At 37.2% G+C, this 14,220-nt stretch overlaps 2 protein-coding genes across 3 annotated transcripts in view; one reads left to right on the forward strand and one right to left on the reverse strand.

The window, feature by feature from the left end:
* The first annotated feature begins 70 nt into the window (after positions 1-70).
* On the forward strand, positions 71-11,462 carry TRIM59 (tripartite motif containing 59). 2 transcript variants are annotated; one of them, XM_060010016.1, is made up of 3 exons: positions 71-154; positions 1,120-1,191; positions 8,344-11,462. In XM_060010016.1, exon 3 carries the CDS (start codon positions 8,347-8,349, stop codon positions 9,553-9,555), a length of 1,209 nt encoding a protein of 402 aa, XP_059865999.1. In that variant the 5' UTR covers positions 71-154; positions 1,120-1,191; positions 8,344-8,346; the 3' UTR covers positions 9,556-11,462. The 2 variants fall into 2 exon arrangements, with proteins under 2 accessions (XP_059865999.1, XP_059866000.1); XM_060010017.1 differs by lacking the exon at positions 1,120-1,191.
* Positions 11,463-12,084: 622 nt separating this feature from the next.
* The window catches only part of SMC4 (structural maintenance of chromosomes 4), a 34,530-nt gene continuing 32,394 nt past the window's right edge, over positions 12,085-14,220 (reverse strand). The window contains exons 23-24 of the mRNA XM_060011207.1: positions 13,740-13,923; positions 12,085-13,259 (exon numbers count right to left, since the gene is read on the reverse strand). Of these exons, the coding sequence (XP_059867190.1) occupies positions 13,107-13,259; positions 13,740-13,923 (337 nt within the window). The 3' untranslated portion in view covers positions 12,085-13,106. The remainder of the gene's footprint in view (positions 13,260-13,739; positions 13,924-14,220) is intronic.

Here is a 14,220-nt window from a genome sequence, read left to right on the forward strand (position 1 = left end):
GTCTTGAGGCTCTCAAGCCCCGCCTCATCTGGGAACCTGAAGGCCCTCAGGGCAGAGGAGGGAGGGCGGGAATTTGAGTAGCTCTCTGCGTCAGCCCGCAGGCTGTGGAGCTCTGTTTCTGCTGGTGGAGTTGCCTGGTTTTCCCTTCCCCACGGTGAGTTTATAAGGAGCTTCTCTTCGGTCCGACAAGGCGGCTCTTGGTCCCTCTTCTTTCCCTGTAGCGCAGGCTGGTGTACTGCATGTGTTTGGGGCTTGGTGAGGGAGAGGGCTAGCTTGGGCCCCGCGTCTTGGGTCCCTCTTGTTCCAGGTGGAGAGTTTGGGGGACCTCGTTTTCCTCCCGCCAATAAGGAAGTGCATTTCCGTGAGGGAGAAGGCCCTCTGTGGTGGGGAGGCGGAGAGAAGCTGGACTCCGCCGAGCTGGGCGGCCTCGCGGCGGCTCGGAAAGGAGGGCGCCGAGGTGCGTTGGGAGAGAGGCCCGGGAGGATTTGTCACAAACCTTCGGGAAGGGGAAGGGCAAAGGCACTGCTGTTTCGAGCCCCTTCTCTGGGAGGCGTTCTCATTGGACTTAACCGCGTAGGTGTAGTTATGCCCATTTTACAGATGTGAAACGTCAGTTCTGAGGGGCACTAGGTAAAACTGACCCAGGGTCTGTCAGCATTTAAATGGCAGAATTGAGAGATGAACAGACGTATTAATGGGTATAACCTAAATCAAGATTTATAATTTTAAGCTGGCAAAATATTTCACTCTCATGGGTGCTACTTGTCTTCCAGTTAACTTTCAGCAGTCTAAAATGACGGTGAATGTTTGCTCGGTCATCACGATTGTTGGCTAATATTTTCAAGAGCTCATAAGATACTTGACGCTATAAAAAGAGGTCCTTTGTGGCAATTTATTTGGTCACAGACTTGGGCTTTTCAAGGTACAGGTGATACCTATCCTGCTGCACCACAGCTGTTGATATTTGTCGCTACTTTTAAAAAAACACAGTGACGCTTAGGGAAGGTAAACGTCAAAGACAGTGAAATTACCACGATATCATTCCCTATGATATCATACTTAACATACGTTTTGAGAATATAAGTCTAGAACATTAAGATAAAATTATTTTTATTTTAGAATAAAAATAAAAGAATCTGAAAAAGTTGAAGATAATATATTCAGTCTGCAAACCAGAAGGTCAACGAAGTGGTAAGTTCTGGGAGATTAAGTAAATACCAAAGAAATTTTCAGTAAATTTTTACTGAGCGTGTGATTTAAAATGTAAGGGGAAAGTTTTAAATCTTTTGAAAAAAGGTGTGTATGTTGGTGGTGTATAAAATTCAAACCATATAGAAGGATCATAAAGTGAAAAGTAAACAACTCCCTTATCTGACCTATATCTTAAAGTTAGTCACTGTTAACTCTTGTTTACTCTTCTAGAAATCTTACAAGGATGTGTGTATCTTAATACAGACACACACATTTAACACATACAGATCTGCAAGTTGAATTTATTAAGTTATCTGGATACCTTTTTACCATATATTTTCATATTGGTCTGCATTCCATTTTAATGACCAAGTAGCTATCCTTTAAGGTACCATAGTTTATTCTGGCAAGACGAAATTTTAGTTTTGGGTGATATTAGGTTTTTTTTTCTTTTTAATTTATTTATTTATTTTTGGCTGCACTGGGTCTTCATTGCTACGTGTGGGCCTTTCTCTAGTTGCGTCAAGCGGGGGCTACTCTTCGTTGCAGTGTGGGCTTCTCACTGCGGTGGCTCCTCTGGTTGCTGAGCACGGGCTCTAGATGGGTGGGCTTCAGTAGTTATGCCATGCAGGCTCAGTAGTTGTGGCTCGCAGGCTCTAGAGCACAGGCTCAGTAGTTGTGGCTCACGGGCTTAGTTGCTCCACGGCATGTGGAATCTTCCTGGACCAGGGCTCGAACCCGTGTCCCCTGCATTGGCAGGCGGATTCTCAACCTCTGTGCCACCAGGGAAGTCCAGTGATGTTAGTTTTAACATTTCTTTTCAGCAAACATATTGCTGAATTTTTCCCACCAAATATATATGTATTTTTCACTTTTAAAAATATTTTAAAAAAGCAAAGAAAATCTTAACTGCTCGTATCAGTTCCTGGTTAAATTGCATTAATAGTTTCTTTTTTAGTTTGGGGAAACAGGTTGATGTCAAAATGCAGGAAAACAGTGCAAATGGGCAGAGTTAAAATCAGATCTGACCATAGGATTTTGTTTTGAAAGAGTTAGGTGATCCTTCATTATTTTTGTACATTTATATGTACAAAAGTATTTTAAAAATCTTGCCCCATATTTATAGATGGCACAAATGTAGTATTTCTAAAGTAAGTCTTGAATTGCATAAAATGTGCTTTTTATTAGGTAGGGCCACAAAGATGTGAGACCCAGCCTGGGAAGTGGCACCTCTTGAATTTTCCCAGACTTATAGCTGACTCACTCTAAGTCCTAGAGCAAGTCATCTAACTATAATGTGGCAAATTTCTCTTCAGAAGGTGTAAAATGTAATGAATGTTTTATAACCATTCATGTGTAGAGATGAAAGGCAATAATGCATTAGGGAATTAAAACTTAAAGAATAGTTTACACAGGAGAATGGGTAATGATATTTTTGGTATTGCCCAGTTCTCCATCATCTGCTGTCAGTGCTGACCATCCATAATATGCTGGTTAGACATTATGGAGTCTCCATAGGAAATCGGCCCTCTGGAGAAAGACTGCATAGAAAGTTTAGAAATTCAGTAATGTGTTTATTTTTGACACTTAAGCACAAGACATTTGTGAAATAATTTATACGTAGATGATTTAGCTTCAGGTTTATTTCCGAAAAGATTTCTTTTTTACGTTCATATTTCTTGGTGACTTTTTTTTTTTTTTTTTTCCCGGTATGTGGGCCTCTCACTGTTGTGGCCTCTCCCGTTGCGGAGCACAGGCTCTGGACGCGCAGGCTCAGCGGCCACGGCTCACGGGCCCAGCTGCTCCGCAGCACGTGGGATCTTCCCGGACCAGGGCACAAACCCGTGTCCCCTGCATTGGCAGGCGGACTCGCAACCACTGCGCCACCAGGGAAGCCCTCTTGGTGACTTTTAAAAGGGAAGCAGAACATCTTGAACTAAGTTATCAATTTGTACTTGGGCTTTTAGTACCCACCGGAGGAAAATAACATTTTACATGGGTTATTTTAATTTTTTTTGTTTTTTAAAATTATATATTAATATAAATCAATTCTAAAATTAATTTGACGGGAAAGGCTGGTTAATAGGCAAGACACTTAAACATTTTAAAGTTTTTTTATTGTTTTGAAACATACATAAAATTTACCATTTCAACCTTTTTTTTTTTTTTTTGCGGTACGCGGGCCTCTCACCGTTGCGGCCTCTCCCGTTGCGGAGCACAGGCCCCGGACGTGCAGGCCCAGTGGCCACGGCCCAAGAGCCCAGCCGCTCCGCGGTATGCGGGACCCTCCCGGACCAGGGCACGAACCCGTGTCCCCTGCATCGGCAGGCGAACTCCCAACCACTGCGCCACCATGGAAGCTCCATTTTAACCGTTTTTAAGTGTGTAGTCAGTGGCATTAAGTACATCCCACATTGTTGTGCAACCATCACCATCTATCTTCCGAACTTTTTCACGTTTCAAAAGTGAAACTGTGCACTCATTAAATAACAACTCTCCAAAGTCCCCTGTAGCTCCTGGCTTGTTTATTTAAAAAGCCAGCTCTTGGGTTTATCAACTCTAACAATTTTCTATATTTTAATTCATGGTTTTCATCATGCATTAGAATTTTCTTCTGCTTTTCCTAGGTTCATTTTCTTTTCTCTTTTTTTTTTTAGATAAATCCTTTTTATACTACTTCTGTTTGTTAATGAAAGTATATGGCTTCAGCTCTGCCATGTAGAACTTTTTTTTAACCCTGTAGATTTTGCTAAAGAGTATTTTTATTATTTCATATGGATAAATTACATCTTGGCTGGTTATAGAATTCTTAGGTCATATCCTTTTCCTTCCAGATCCTTGTGGATATTGATTGCTACATGTCTTTTAGCATTCCTAGTTGCTCTGGAGATGTTCTGGTTATCTACTGCTGTGTAACAAACGTCTGATGGTTTGGATGGCTGCATGTCCAAGATGGCTTTTTCACTCACATGTCTGGCACCTCATTGCTTCTCCTTTTGGCCTCTCTCATCAGCAGAGTAGCCTAGACTTTTCACATAGCGAAGAGGCAGCAATCTGCTAGGCTAGCTAAGGGCTATACCCAGAACTGTCATAGTGTCACTTGTATCAGATTGTTCAGAGCAGTCACATGTCCTGTCCAGATCTTTTTTTTTTTTTAACTATTTATTTATTTATTTGGCTGCATGGGGTCTTAGTTGCGGCACGCGGGATCTTCGTCGCAGCATGCGGGCTTCTCTCTAGTTGTGGTGCAGGCTCCACAGCACATGGGCTTACTTGCCCCACAGCATGTGGGATCTTAGTTCCCTGACCAGGGATCAAATCCACTTCCTGTGCATTGGAAGGCAGATTCTTAACCACTGGACCACCAGGGAAGCCCCAAGCCCAGATCTTTTTGAGGGGAGAATAGATTTCATCTCTTGATAGAATACCAGCAAAGTCACATCACAGAACAACATGTGGGAGTTAATTGTTGTGGCCATCTTTGGAAATTATAGTCTCCCAGAGAATTCTGACACTATTATGTATTGTTTTCCTTTTTGGGGTATCTTACTTTTCTTCCTGGATGCATGTGGGATTGTCTTTATTTCTTTATTTAAAATTTTAATATTTTAAATTGTATGTTAATAGTTGAAAGTAAAACAGAACTTAGGCTTATAATGAAAAACAGCAGCCTCCTGCCCTCACTCTCCCCACTCTTGATTCCTGCTTTCCAAAAGCAGTCACTTCATTTCTTTTAAATATTTCTTTTGGTATTGCTTCTTTATTCATAAATAATTTGCTTTTAATGTGATTTCTTGATTTTTCACTTTTAGGCATGTATTGACTTCTTATAAGAGAAGATTAAGATAAAACAAAGTTCTTAAACTTTGTTTCCTTCCCTTATTCCCTCCTCCCAACATAATTTTGTCAGTTTCTTAGTTTGGGCTGTTGTAACAAAAATACCATAGACTAGGTGGCTTAAACAACAGTCATTTATGTTTTTGCAGTTTTGGAGGCTGGGAAGTCCAGGATCAGGATGCTGGCAAAGTTGGGTTCTGGAGAAAGCTCTCTTCCTGCTTTGCAGGTGGCCATTTTCCTGCCGTGTCTTCACATGGCCAAGAGCAGAGAAAGAGAGGCAGCAAGCCCTGTATCTCTTCTTCCTATAAGGGCCTAATCTCATTCATGAGGGCTCTACTCGGATGACCTAATTACCTCCCAAAGGCTCTACCTCATTAATACCATCACATTAAGGGTTACGATTTCAACTTACGAGTTTGGGGAGACACATTGAATCCTTAACAGTCATGCTTTTTGGTAAAATCAATATTTAATATTTAAAATATTATAACAAATAGGACAATTGAGCTATATAATGTGTTGTAGTATTTCCTCTTTTCATGATTCCATCACTTTTCCCTAAATTTAGTTTTCTCATTACCTCTCAATATGTTCAGACACGTGAAATGTTGTCAGTTCCATTTATTTACTTAAAAGCATTCCTTCTGGATTTGTCTTCTTCCTCCAGACTACTATTTCTCTAGGCTTGCTGCACAGTTATCCAGGACTTCATTTCATATTTATCCTGGTGAGAATTATTGTTTTTCTTTTCTTCCTGCAGCAGCTTCTTTAGAAAGGGTGGGTGATGGGTGGTTCAGTTTTGAGACCTCTTGTGTTAAACTATCTTTAGACTATCTACAAAATTTATTTACTTTGTCTGAGTATAGAATTTTAGGTTGGAAGCCATGTTTTCCCGAGAATATTGAAGAATTGCTTCATTGTCTTCTAGTTTCCAGTGTTGTTACATACACACAGCATAGCTAAATCCAAGATGTTCATACCAGAAAATATTCATAGGAAAATTTTTTTGCTCCTTTATTCCCCCTCAGGAGTCTAGGCTGGTTATGGAAAATTTCTGATGCATAAAATTTCATACTAGTTTCTGTAAAAACTAGCCCCTAAGCATGATAGCCACCTTTATCTTCTGTTTCTCAGGCAGCAACCAGAGTTAGAAAGTTCCTGGCCTTACGTAGTTATTTTCAACCAGGCTTACTTCTGTTAGCCAGTTCTGACTTACAAATTTGTTGCCTAAAATCAGTTTTTCAAAAATCAGCTAGAAGAGGGTAGTCTTAGATTTGATTTCTGTATCTTCAAGTTATCTACACGTTTCTGATTAAATTTTGTTAAAAATTTTATGTGCTATGGAAGTAACTTTTGAGACCAGGATATTTGCTTCCACTTTATGTAAGTTTAAGAGATGATATTTTCTTTACAATATTGTTATTGAATATCTTCATTCTAAAGAAAGTTGAGCTTTTGGGTCCTTAAATGAGTTCCCAGGGAAAATGATTTCTAACTTTTTGACAAATATAGGACTTCGGAGGGAAAGGTTGGGTTCTGTTTTAGGGTTGATTTTTGGTACTTACATTAAATAACTCTAATATTAAATCTAAATTGAATATATGTCCAATGCTCACATTTTATTCCTTTGCAAAGTGCTATTCTGTTTATTCCTTCATTATGAATTCTGACATCACTGAAATAAACTGAGAAACGTTTTTCTTGGGTGGTTTTTCTATTTCAGAGCTCTCTGTAGGTAAAGGGTAGTCATAAAGGCTTCCCAACATGTAGGCACTTAAATTTATCTGCAGTGAATGTCATCTTCTGTTGTCCAGTTATTTTTGTTTCCTGGAATGCCTCACAGTTCAGGCTTATTAGTCTCTCACATCTTGGCTCATTACGGTTCTTAATATTGTCAGTCTGAATGGAGTATTTTCTATTTTCTGATGGACTCTTGATAAAAGCTTTTCCTAAGCAGAGATTTTGCTATTTAAAGAAAAAAAAAACCCCCCAAAACTAAGGTCTGGCATTTTATTAACATTGGTCTCTTAAGGGGCAGTGTTTATTCAACCAACATTGAGTGAATGCCTACTGTGTGTCAACTTCTGTGCTTAGATACAATTCCTGCCCTTATTGCAGGCTTATATTCTAATGTATTGAAAAATGTTACAAAATTATTTATTTTTTTGACTGCGCTACGCAGCTTGTGGGATATTAGTTCCCTGACCAGGCATCGAACCCAGGCCCCGGTAGTGAAAGTGCTGAGTCCTAACCACTGGACCTGCAGGAATTCCAACAAAATTCTTTTAAATAAACTCCATCTAAGTGCTCGCTATAAAGTAGAAGTGCAGTGTTCAGTGAGATTAGGGGACCTAATCTGGGGGAGGAGGTGGGACTCAGTTTGAGACTTGAAGAATGAATGAGTTGGGTTTTGCAATTGGTGAAGATGAGGTGCATAAGAGCTGTAAAAAAAAGTCTGAAGAGGTTTTTGTTTCTTAAAAGTACAATTAGTTATTTGTAGATACTTCTAACAGTTTTTATAGAGGAGGATTTGGTAAGCTTTAGATTTTGCATGAATGGCACGTGGAAGGCTTGTTGGAAATATCGGTAATAGCTTGCCGAGACGTCAAGTTACTTGTGTCAGAGAGGGTCTCTGAACTGTTGCTGGATTTCTTTCATGAAGGAAAGATGACTAATGATGTTCTTTACCACTAATGCTCTAGTGGTCCGTAATTCATAACTACCACAATCAACACTTCATCTTTCAAACTTTTTTATCGCAAGGACTAATTCAGAAATATTACTCCCTTCCAAATCTTAAAATTAATATTACTTGATACTGTTACACTGTGCTGATTCAGGGCTTTAAGCATACACGCTAATATTCCAAAATTCAAGAAGCTTGAAATTTATAGAACAGTTAGAAATTTAATAACTTACTTTAGAAACTATGGTTGAGCCAACTGAGAGTGTGAATTGAAGAATGTAATTTTGTTAAGAATTAACTTTTTATTTCATAGAAATATTTAGTCTTACCTATTCATGATTTGTGTATAGTTTTGATTTTAGCATCTTAGAATGTAAAAAGTTGCACAGACTAGTTATAATCATTAAATAGACTTCAACAGAACACCCCAAAGTAAATAAGCTCTTAAAGGTGATCAATTATTCAGTGTTAGGAATTGCATTATATAGAAAGCTAATTTTAAAAATCTTACTCTTTTAAATGACAAGTACAGTATATTAACAATTTGGAGGTTAACACCTAAAACTTTACATAATATGTGCATGTGTCTTTGTTATATGTAGAATTAAAATACTTTTTTCTCTTGACAGGAAATGCACAATTTTGAGGATGAGTTAACATGTCCTATTTGTTACAGTATTTTTGAAGATCCTCGTGTACTACCATGCTCTCATACATTTTGTAGAAATTGCTTGGAAAATGTTCTACAGGCATCTGGTAACTTTTATATATGGAGACCTTTACGCATTCCACTCAAGTGCCCTAACTGCAGAAGTATTATTGAAATTGCTCCAACTGGTATTGAGTCTTTACCTGTTAATTTTGCGTTAAGGGCTATTATTGAAAAGTACCAGCAAGAAGACCATCCAGATATTGTCACCTGCCCTGAACATTACAGGCAGCCGTTAAATGTTTACTGTCTCCTGGATAAAAAATTAGTTTGTGGTCATTGCCTTACCATAGGTCAACATCATGGTCATCCTATAGATGACCTTCAAAGTGCCTATATGAAAGAAAAGGACACGCCTGAAAAACTGCTTGAACAGTTAACTGACACACACTGGGCAGATCTTACCCGTCTTATTGAAAAGCTGGAAGAACAAAAATCTCTTTCAGAGAAAATGGTCCAAGGTGATAAGGAAGTTGTTCTCCAGTATTTTAAGGAGCTTAGTGATACATTAGAACAAAAAAAAAAATTTTTCCTAACTGCTCTTTGTGACGTTGGCAATCTGATTAATCTAGAATATACTCCACAAATTGAAAGAATGAAAGAAATAAGAGAGCAGCAGCGTGAATTAGTGACACTGACAACATCTTTACAAGAAGAGCCTCCACTTAAATTTCTTGAAAAAGTTGATGATGTCCGCCAACGTGTGCAGGTCTTGAAACAAAGACCACTCCCTGAGGTCCAGCCTGTTGAAATTTATCCTCGAGTAAGCCAAGTACTGAAAGAAGAATGGAGCAGAACAGAAATTGGACAGATTAAGAAACTTCTCATTCCTGAAATGAAAATTTCTTCAAAAAGGATGCCATGTTCCTGGCCTGATAAGGAGGAAAAAGAAGTTGAATTTTTAAAGATTCTAAACATTGTTATAGTTACACTAATTTCAGTGATGCTGACGCTGATCCTCTTTTTTAACCAACACATAATGACCTTTTTAAATGAAATCACCTCAATATGTTTTTCTGAAGCCTCTCTATCTGTTTACCAAAGTTTATATAAGAATGTGCATGATTTAAAGAATATACTGTGTCACACTTTATATTTACTGAAGGAATTCATGTGGAAAATAATTTGTTGAAAATTCAAATCTGAATTGTTTAAGTAGGCTTATTCTGTACAGTAGAGACTAATTAATGACCATTGCTAAATGGAGCAATAGGGGTAGCATGGATAAATAAAATAGCAAGCTAAGGTTTATTAGAGTTGCAACAAATATAATCCCTTTCATGCTTCTGTTGAAGAGAAAATGTGTCATCAAAAGTTAGAAATGAGACAATGTCTCTCGTTTTCTGAAAACCAGAACAAAATCTAGTAATTACTTGATTTTGAGTATTATCCCATTTCTATTGGTTTGAGAGGTTGACTTAATATCACTGTGATATTTAAATATTCTTGTACCAATATTATCTTTTAGCATTATATACTGCAGTGGTTGGCTCTGCAGTTCTTTGTGTATACGTAGCTTTTAATTAAAAGATGGCAAAATCCCGAAAGGTAAAAGCTTGACACTTTTGAATGGACCAATGATGGTGAGAAGAGGTTTTAAATTCAAGTAGCAAAGTCTCATAGTGAGAGTGGATTGCTTACATTGAAGATGTGTTTGATCAAATGTACGTGATCCACACACAGTGTGTTTTAGGTAGATTTAAGAGCTTTAAAATGTTTATATCAGCATTCACTCCTAATAAAACTATTGCTTTGGGAACGCTGAAGTGCCATTGGGGACCAAACAGTAACATTCCCTAGTACTTATTATTCTATGGTTTGTGTAAATTTATTTTAGGATTGTATTTAATTTTGTGTAGTCTTAGTCATGTCAGTCAAATCAGTTCTTGGCTAAAAACTCTAAAACATGTTACTAGAATGGAATATTATTGATATATCCCACCCTCATCATATTTGAATGGCATCATGTTAACTGTTAGGTCTAAAATTTTCTGTTGAACTTTCTCTTATGCTGATGCCAAAGTACCAATAATTTGATCGTATTTTCTTGAATTGTGTTATAAAGGGAGCCTACTTAGTCATTAAGTCAAATCCCTTTGATTTAGTTTCCATTTTATTAACAGGGGCTGAACCGTGGTGCTTGTGGTAGGGCTCTTAGCCCTTTTGTCCTTGTAACCCTAAGTACAAGCTCACTCACTTTCCAGAAATTCCAAATTGGCTCTTGGATCACATATTTAGGAGCCTTACTTAGTTCACACATTTTCCAGGTCAGATTAGGTCCTATAGCTGTGACTGTACTCAGGGCACTAGTTCTAAAATACTCCTTAGTGTCTTATCTACTGAGAACAAGTCTGAACACTAAGACGGCTGGCTGTATTGTCAATTTATGATCAGAATCAGAATATCAGAATCAGAATAGCACGACTAACTGTTGTGTGGGCAAAGAACATCTGGAGGTGGAGGAGGTATATATTCAGCTTACCAACTAACTTTAGACTGAAGTTGCATCGACTTGATTAAAGTAACAGGTACAACACAAAAATGCCACATACTTTTTGGAATACGTATAAATATTAGCACTGAAATGTTAGGTATTATGTGTCAAAATTGTAATCTCGTATTTCTCGTGTGTATTAATCCTCACTTTTGTAGATTAGGAAACAGACACAAAAGTAAATTGCCCAAGGCCATGTATCTAGTATATGAGACTCCATGTATTTTCAGAGTTCATCTGTCGTGCTACCTTTTTAAAGGATTTAAGCCAAGATTTTTAAATCTATGTCTATGAATCACAGCTAAAAACTGAAGCATTTTAAGTTTGACCTTAATATTTTTTGTAACTTGCCAGTTTTTAGTAGAACTTTACTGTTGGATAAATTTTATGTAGTGTGCATGAATATAGTCAAATATACAAATAACTGAGTCTTATACATGCTCTTCTTTTTGTATTTTTATCAGGAGGATGAGACTGTAAAATTTAAAGTATGTAATCCTGAAATATTTCTAAGTTTATGTATAACAAAAGTATATATTTTAATAAACTCATTTTGATATAAGTATTGAGTGGCTTAATAGGGCGGTCAAACTCGGGAGTGGTTGCTTGGGGATTTTCATATGGACTTACGGGCACTATCTATCTACTTTAACTCTTTAAAAGTTAGTACTGGGCGCTTCCCTTGGTGGTGCAGTGGTTAAGAATCCGTCTGCCAACGCAGGGGACACAGGTTCGAGCCCTGGTCTGGGAAGATCCCACATGCCGTGGAGCAACTAAGCCCGTGCGCCGCAACTACTGAGCCTGCGCTCTAGATACAGTGTGCCACAATTACTGCCCACGTGCCTAGAGCCCGTACTCCACAACAAGTCACCGCAATGAGAAGCCTGCGCACCACAACAGAGTAGCCCCTGCTCTCAGCAACTAGAGAAAACCCACGTGCAGCAGTGAAGACTCAATGCAGCACCAAATTAAATAAATGGATAAAATAAAATAAAAAGTACTAAGCTTTACTCCATTGGGTATTAAAATATAATATAAAAATATTAAATTCCATTCACCTGTTCTCACCAATGAAAAAGCCCTTGATTATGTTGATACTTTTTTCTAGTTACTTTTCCCTTGTATAATCTTGATTTAAAACAAATGACCATACTTGAGTTATAGATCTTGCTTTATTTAACTCCATGCTAATGTATTTACACTTTTAACGGTTATATTATGATACAGACTGTCTTTGTTGGGTTTTAGTACCTAAACAATACTGCATTGAACAACATGGTAATTTTTAATTTTAATTCCTCAGGATCAATATTCTAGAAACTGAATAGCTAGGGCAGACTTTTGATTCAATACCAAAATTTCTTTTGAAAACCAAGTGGTTGCTGGCTTCCAGTAGCATTATAATATTCTTGGGTCAATACAGTGTAACACAACAACAAAAAACCCTTGACAACTTGATGGGCAAACAGCACTCCATCTTAATTGCCATTTATACTAAGGAAATTAGTCTTTATACACTTTATTCTTTTCCTGAAGTGGGTATTTTTCCTTTTCAACTAATGAGATAGCCAAGTTATTTCAGACATATTTGCTGACCCTTTTTGCAAGTGTTTTAAACAGTCAAGCATATCAAGTTTTAGAAAAGAACACAATATTTAAATTCTCATCCTTATAATTCAGAATGACGGTTAAAAAAAAATGTTCCTAGGATTTGGGTAATAGTGACTATCTAAATTACTAAGTGAAATACCTTAAAAATTTTACTATAGTAGCAGTTGATAGGCTTCTCCAGCGTAGGTCAAAGGTCCATGAGAGTATGCTGTGTCTTGGTAACATGATCTAGTTTAGAACTGTACTGTTCACTTTTAACTCTGCAGGTAGCAGTTTGGGGCTAAGGGTAAGTCACCTGACCCCCCCACCCCCCGCCCCAGGCATCTTATTTTCTCCATAGTCTGCTGCTTATAAAGTTGTCAGTTTCTTACAATCTCCTAGAAGTAGGTATAGAGAATATTTTATCACACTTATAACATGTCTCTTAAGTAACAGCATAAAATAGAAACTAGTTATATGATCCAGTTTAAGAATATGTATTTTATATAATTTATAACCCTTTACAAACAGAAAGTCAGTAAATACAGTACGCTGAATCTGCGGTGATTCAATCTGAGAAATCTTCAGTATAAACAAGTTTAGCAAAGTCCTTTAGATGCAATTTCTTTTGGGTTTACTGCAACACTTTTTGTTATATTGTATGTCTTGTAAATTCCAATAAGTCTATCTGAAATCTCAAACATATTATTTCGAAGAGAAATTATTATGAACTGGGCATTTTTTGTTTGTTCCTAAAGAGAAAGAAAGAATAAATTAGAAAAATTATACATATATTATAAATATATAAATCATATAATAAACATCTAAGCTTTACTTCCCTGAAATATTTCTTGACAGTAAATTCAACATGACATAATTAATTAACATGAAGAATGACAACATGGATTAATTCATGAAACAGTATTTGGGTTTGAGAAGAATTCGGGTATTTGGAAGGACGGTTGCCTAGAATTCTTCTAGTAGAAAAAAGATATAGAAAAAAAATTTCTAGCTGTGTTTCTGCTACTAATTTACATTATCCATTTATATTTCACTTTTCCAAAATGGAACTATTTGGCTGAAATAAAGGATGTGGCCTCCTTTAATACCATGGGATGTGGGATTAGAGAACAGGGAAAAAAGCTCAAAAGAAGTAAGTCAAAGAATTTCATCTGTAATGTTTAGGGAACCCATAAAATTTTCAGAATGAAAAGCTCTAAATGATTACTTACATATATATAAAATGCAACAATGGAAACATTTTTGAAATCAAGGGCTGCATCAATCTCATCCATGAAGTACAGGGGAGTGGGTTTGTAGTGGTGAAGAGCAAATACTAAAGCCAATGAACTAAGTGTTTTCTCTCCTCCTGAAAGGTTGAAGATCTTCTTCCAACTTTTCTTAGGTGGTCGGACACTGAAATAATTAAGAAAATCTCGTCAGTCAAATTACTTGTAAAGCTAAATTAAGACTTCGTGATTTGTTTCCCATAACTGGCTTCTACCACCTTCCTTGGGAATCTCTAATTTCCTTTTCACGAATATAAACTTCTGAGGGGTTCTTTTATAAACATGTTATTGGAGGATGAACACACAGGAACACCTGACAAAAATTTAAGATTTAAACAGCAAGCTAACAAGTAATTCTTGGTATTTTCCCTCTGTTTCCAATGCACTTTTTGCTTTCCAATTTTAAAATACATATGTTAGATTG

This window comes from Delphinus delphis, chromosome 4 (assembly GCF_949987515.2).
Source record: "Delphinus delphis chromosome 4, mDelDel1.2, whole genome shotgun sequence".
In the NCBI taxonomy this organism is placed as follows: domain Eukaryota; kingdom Metazoa; phylum Chordata; class Mammalia; order Artiodactyla; family Delphinidae; genus Delphinus; species Delphinus delphis.

Excerpts from the sequence above, each read along its gene's own strand:
- TRIM59 (XM_060010016.1), top strand. The coding sequence starts at position 8,347 with ATGCACAATTTTGAGGATGAGTTAACATGTCCTATTTGTTACAGTATT.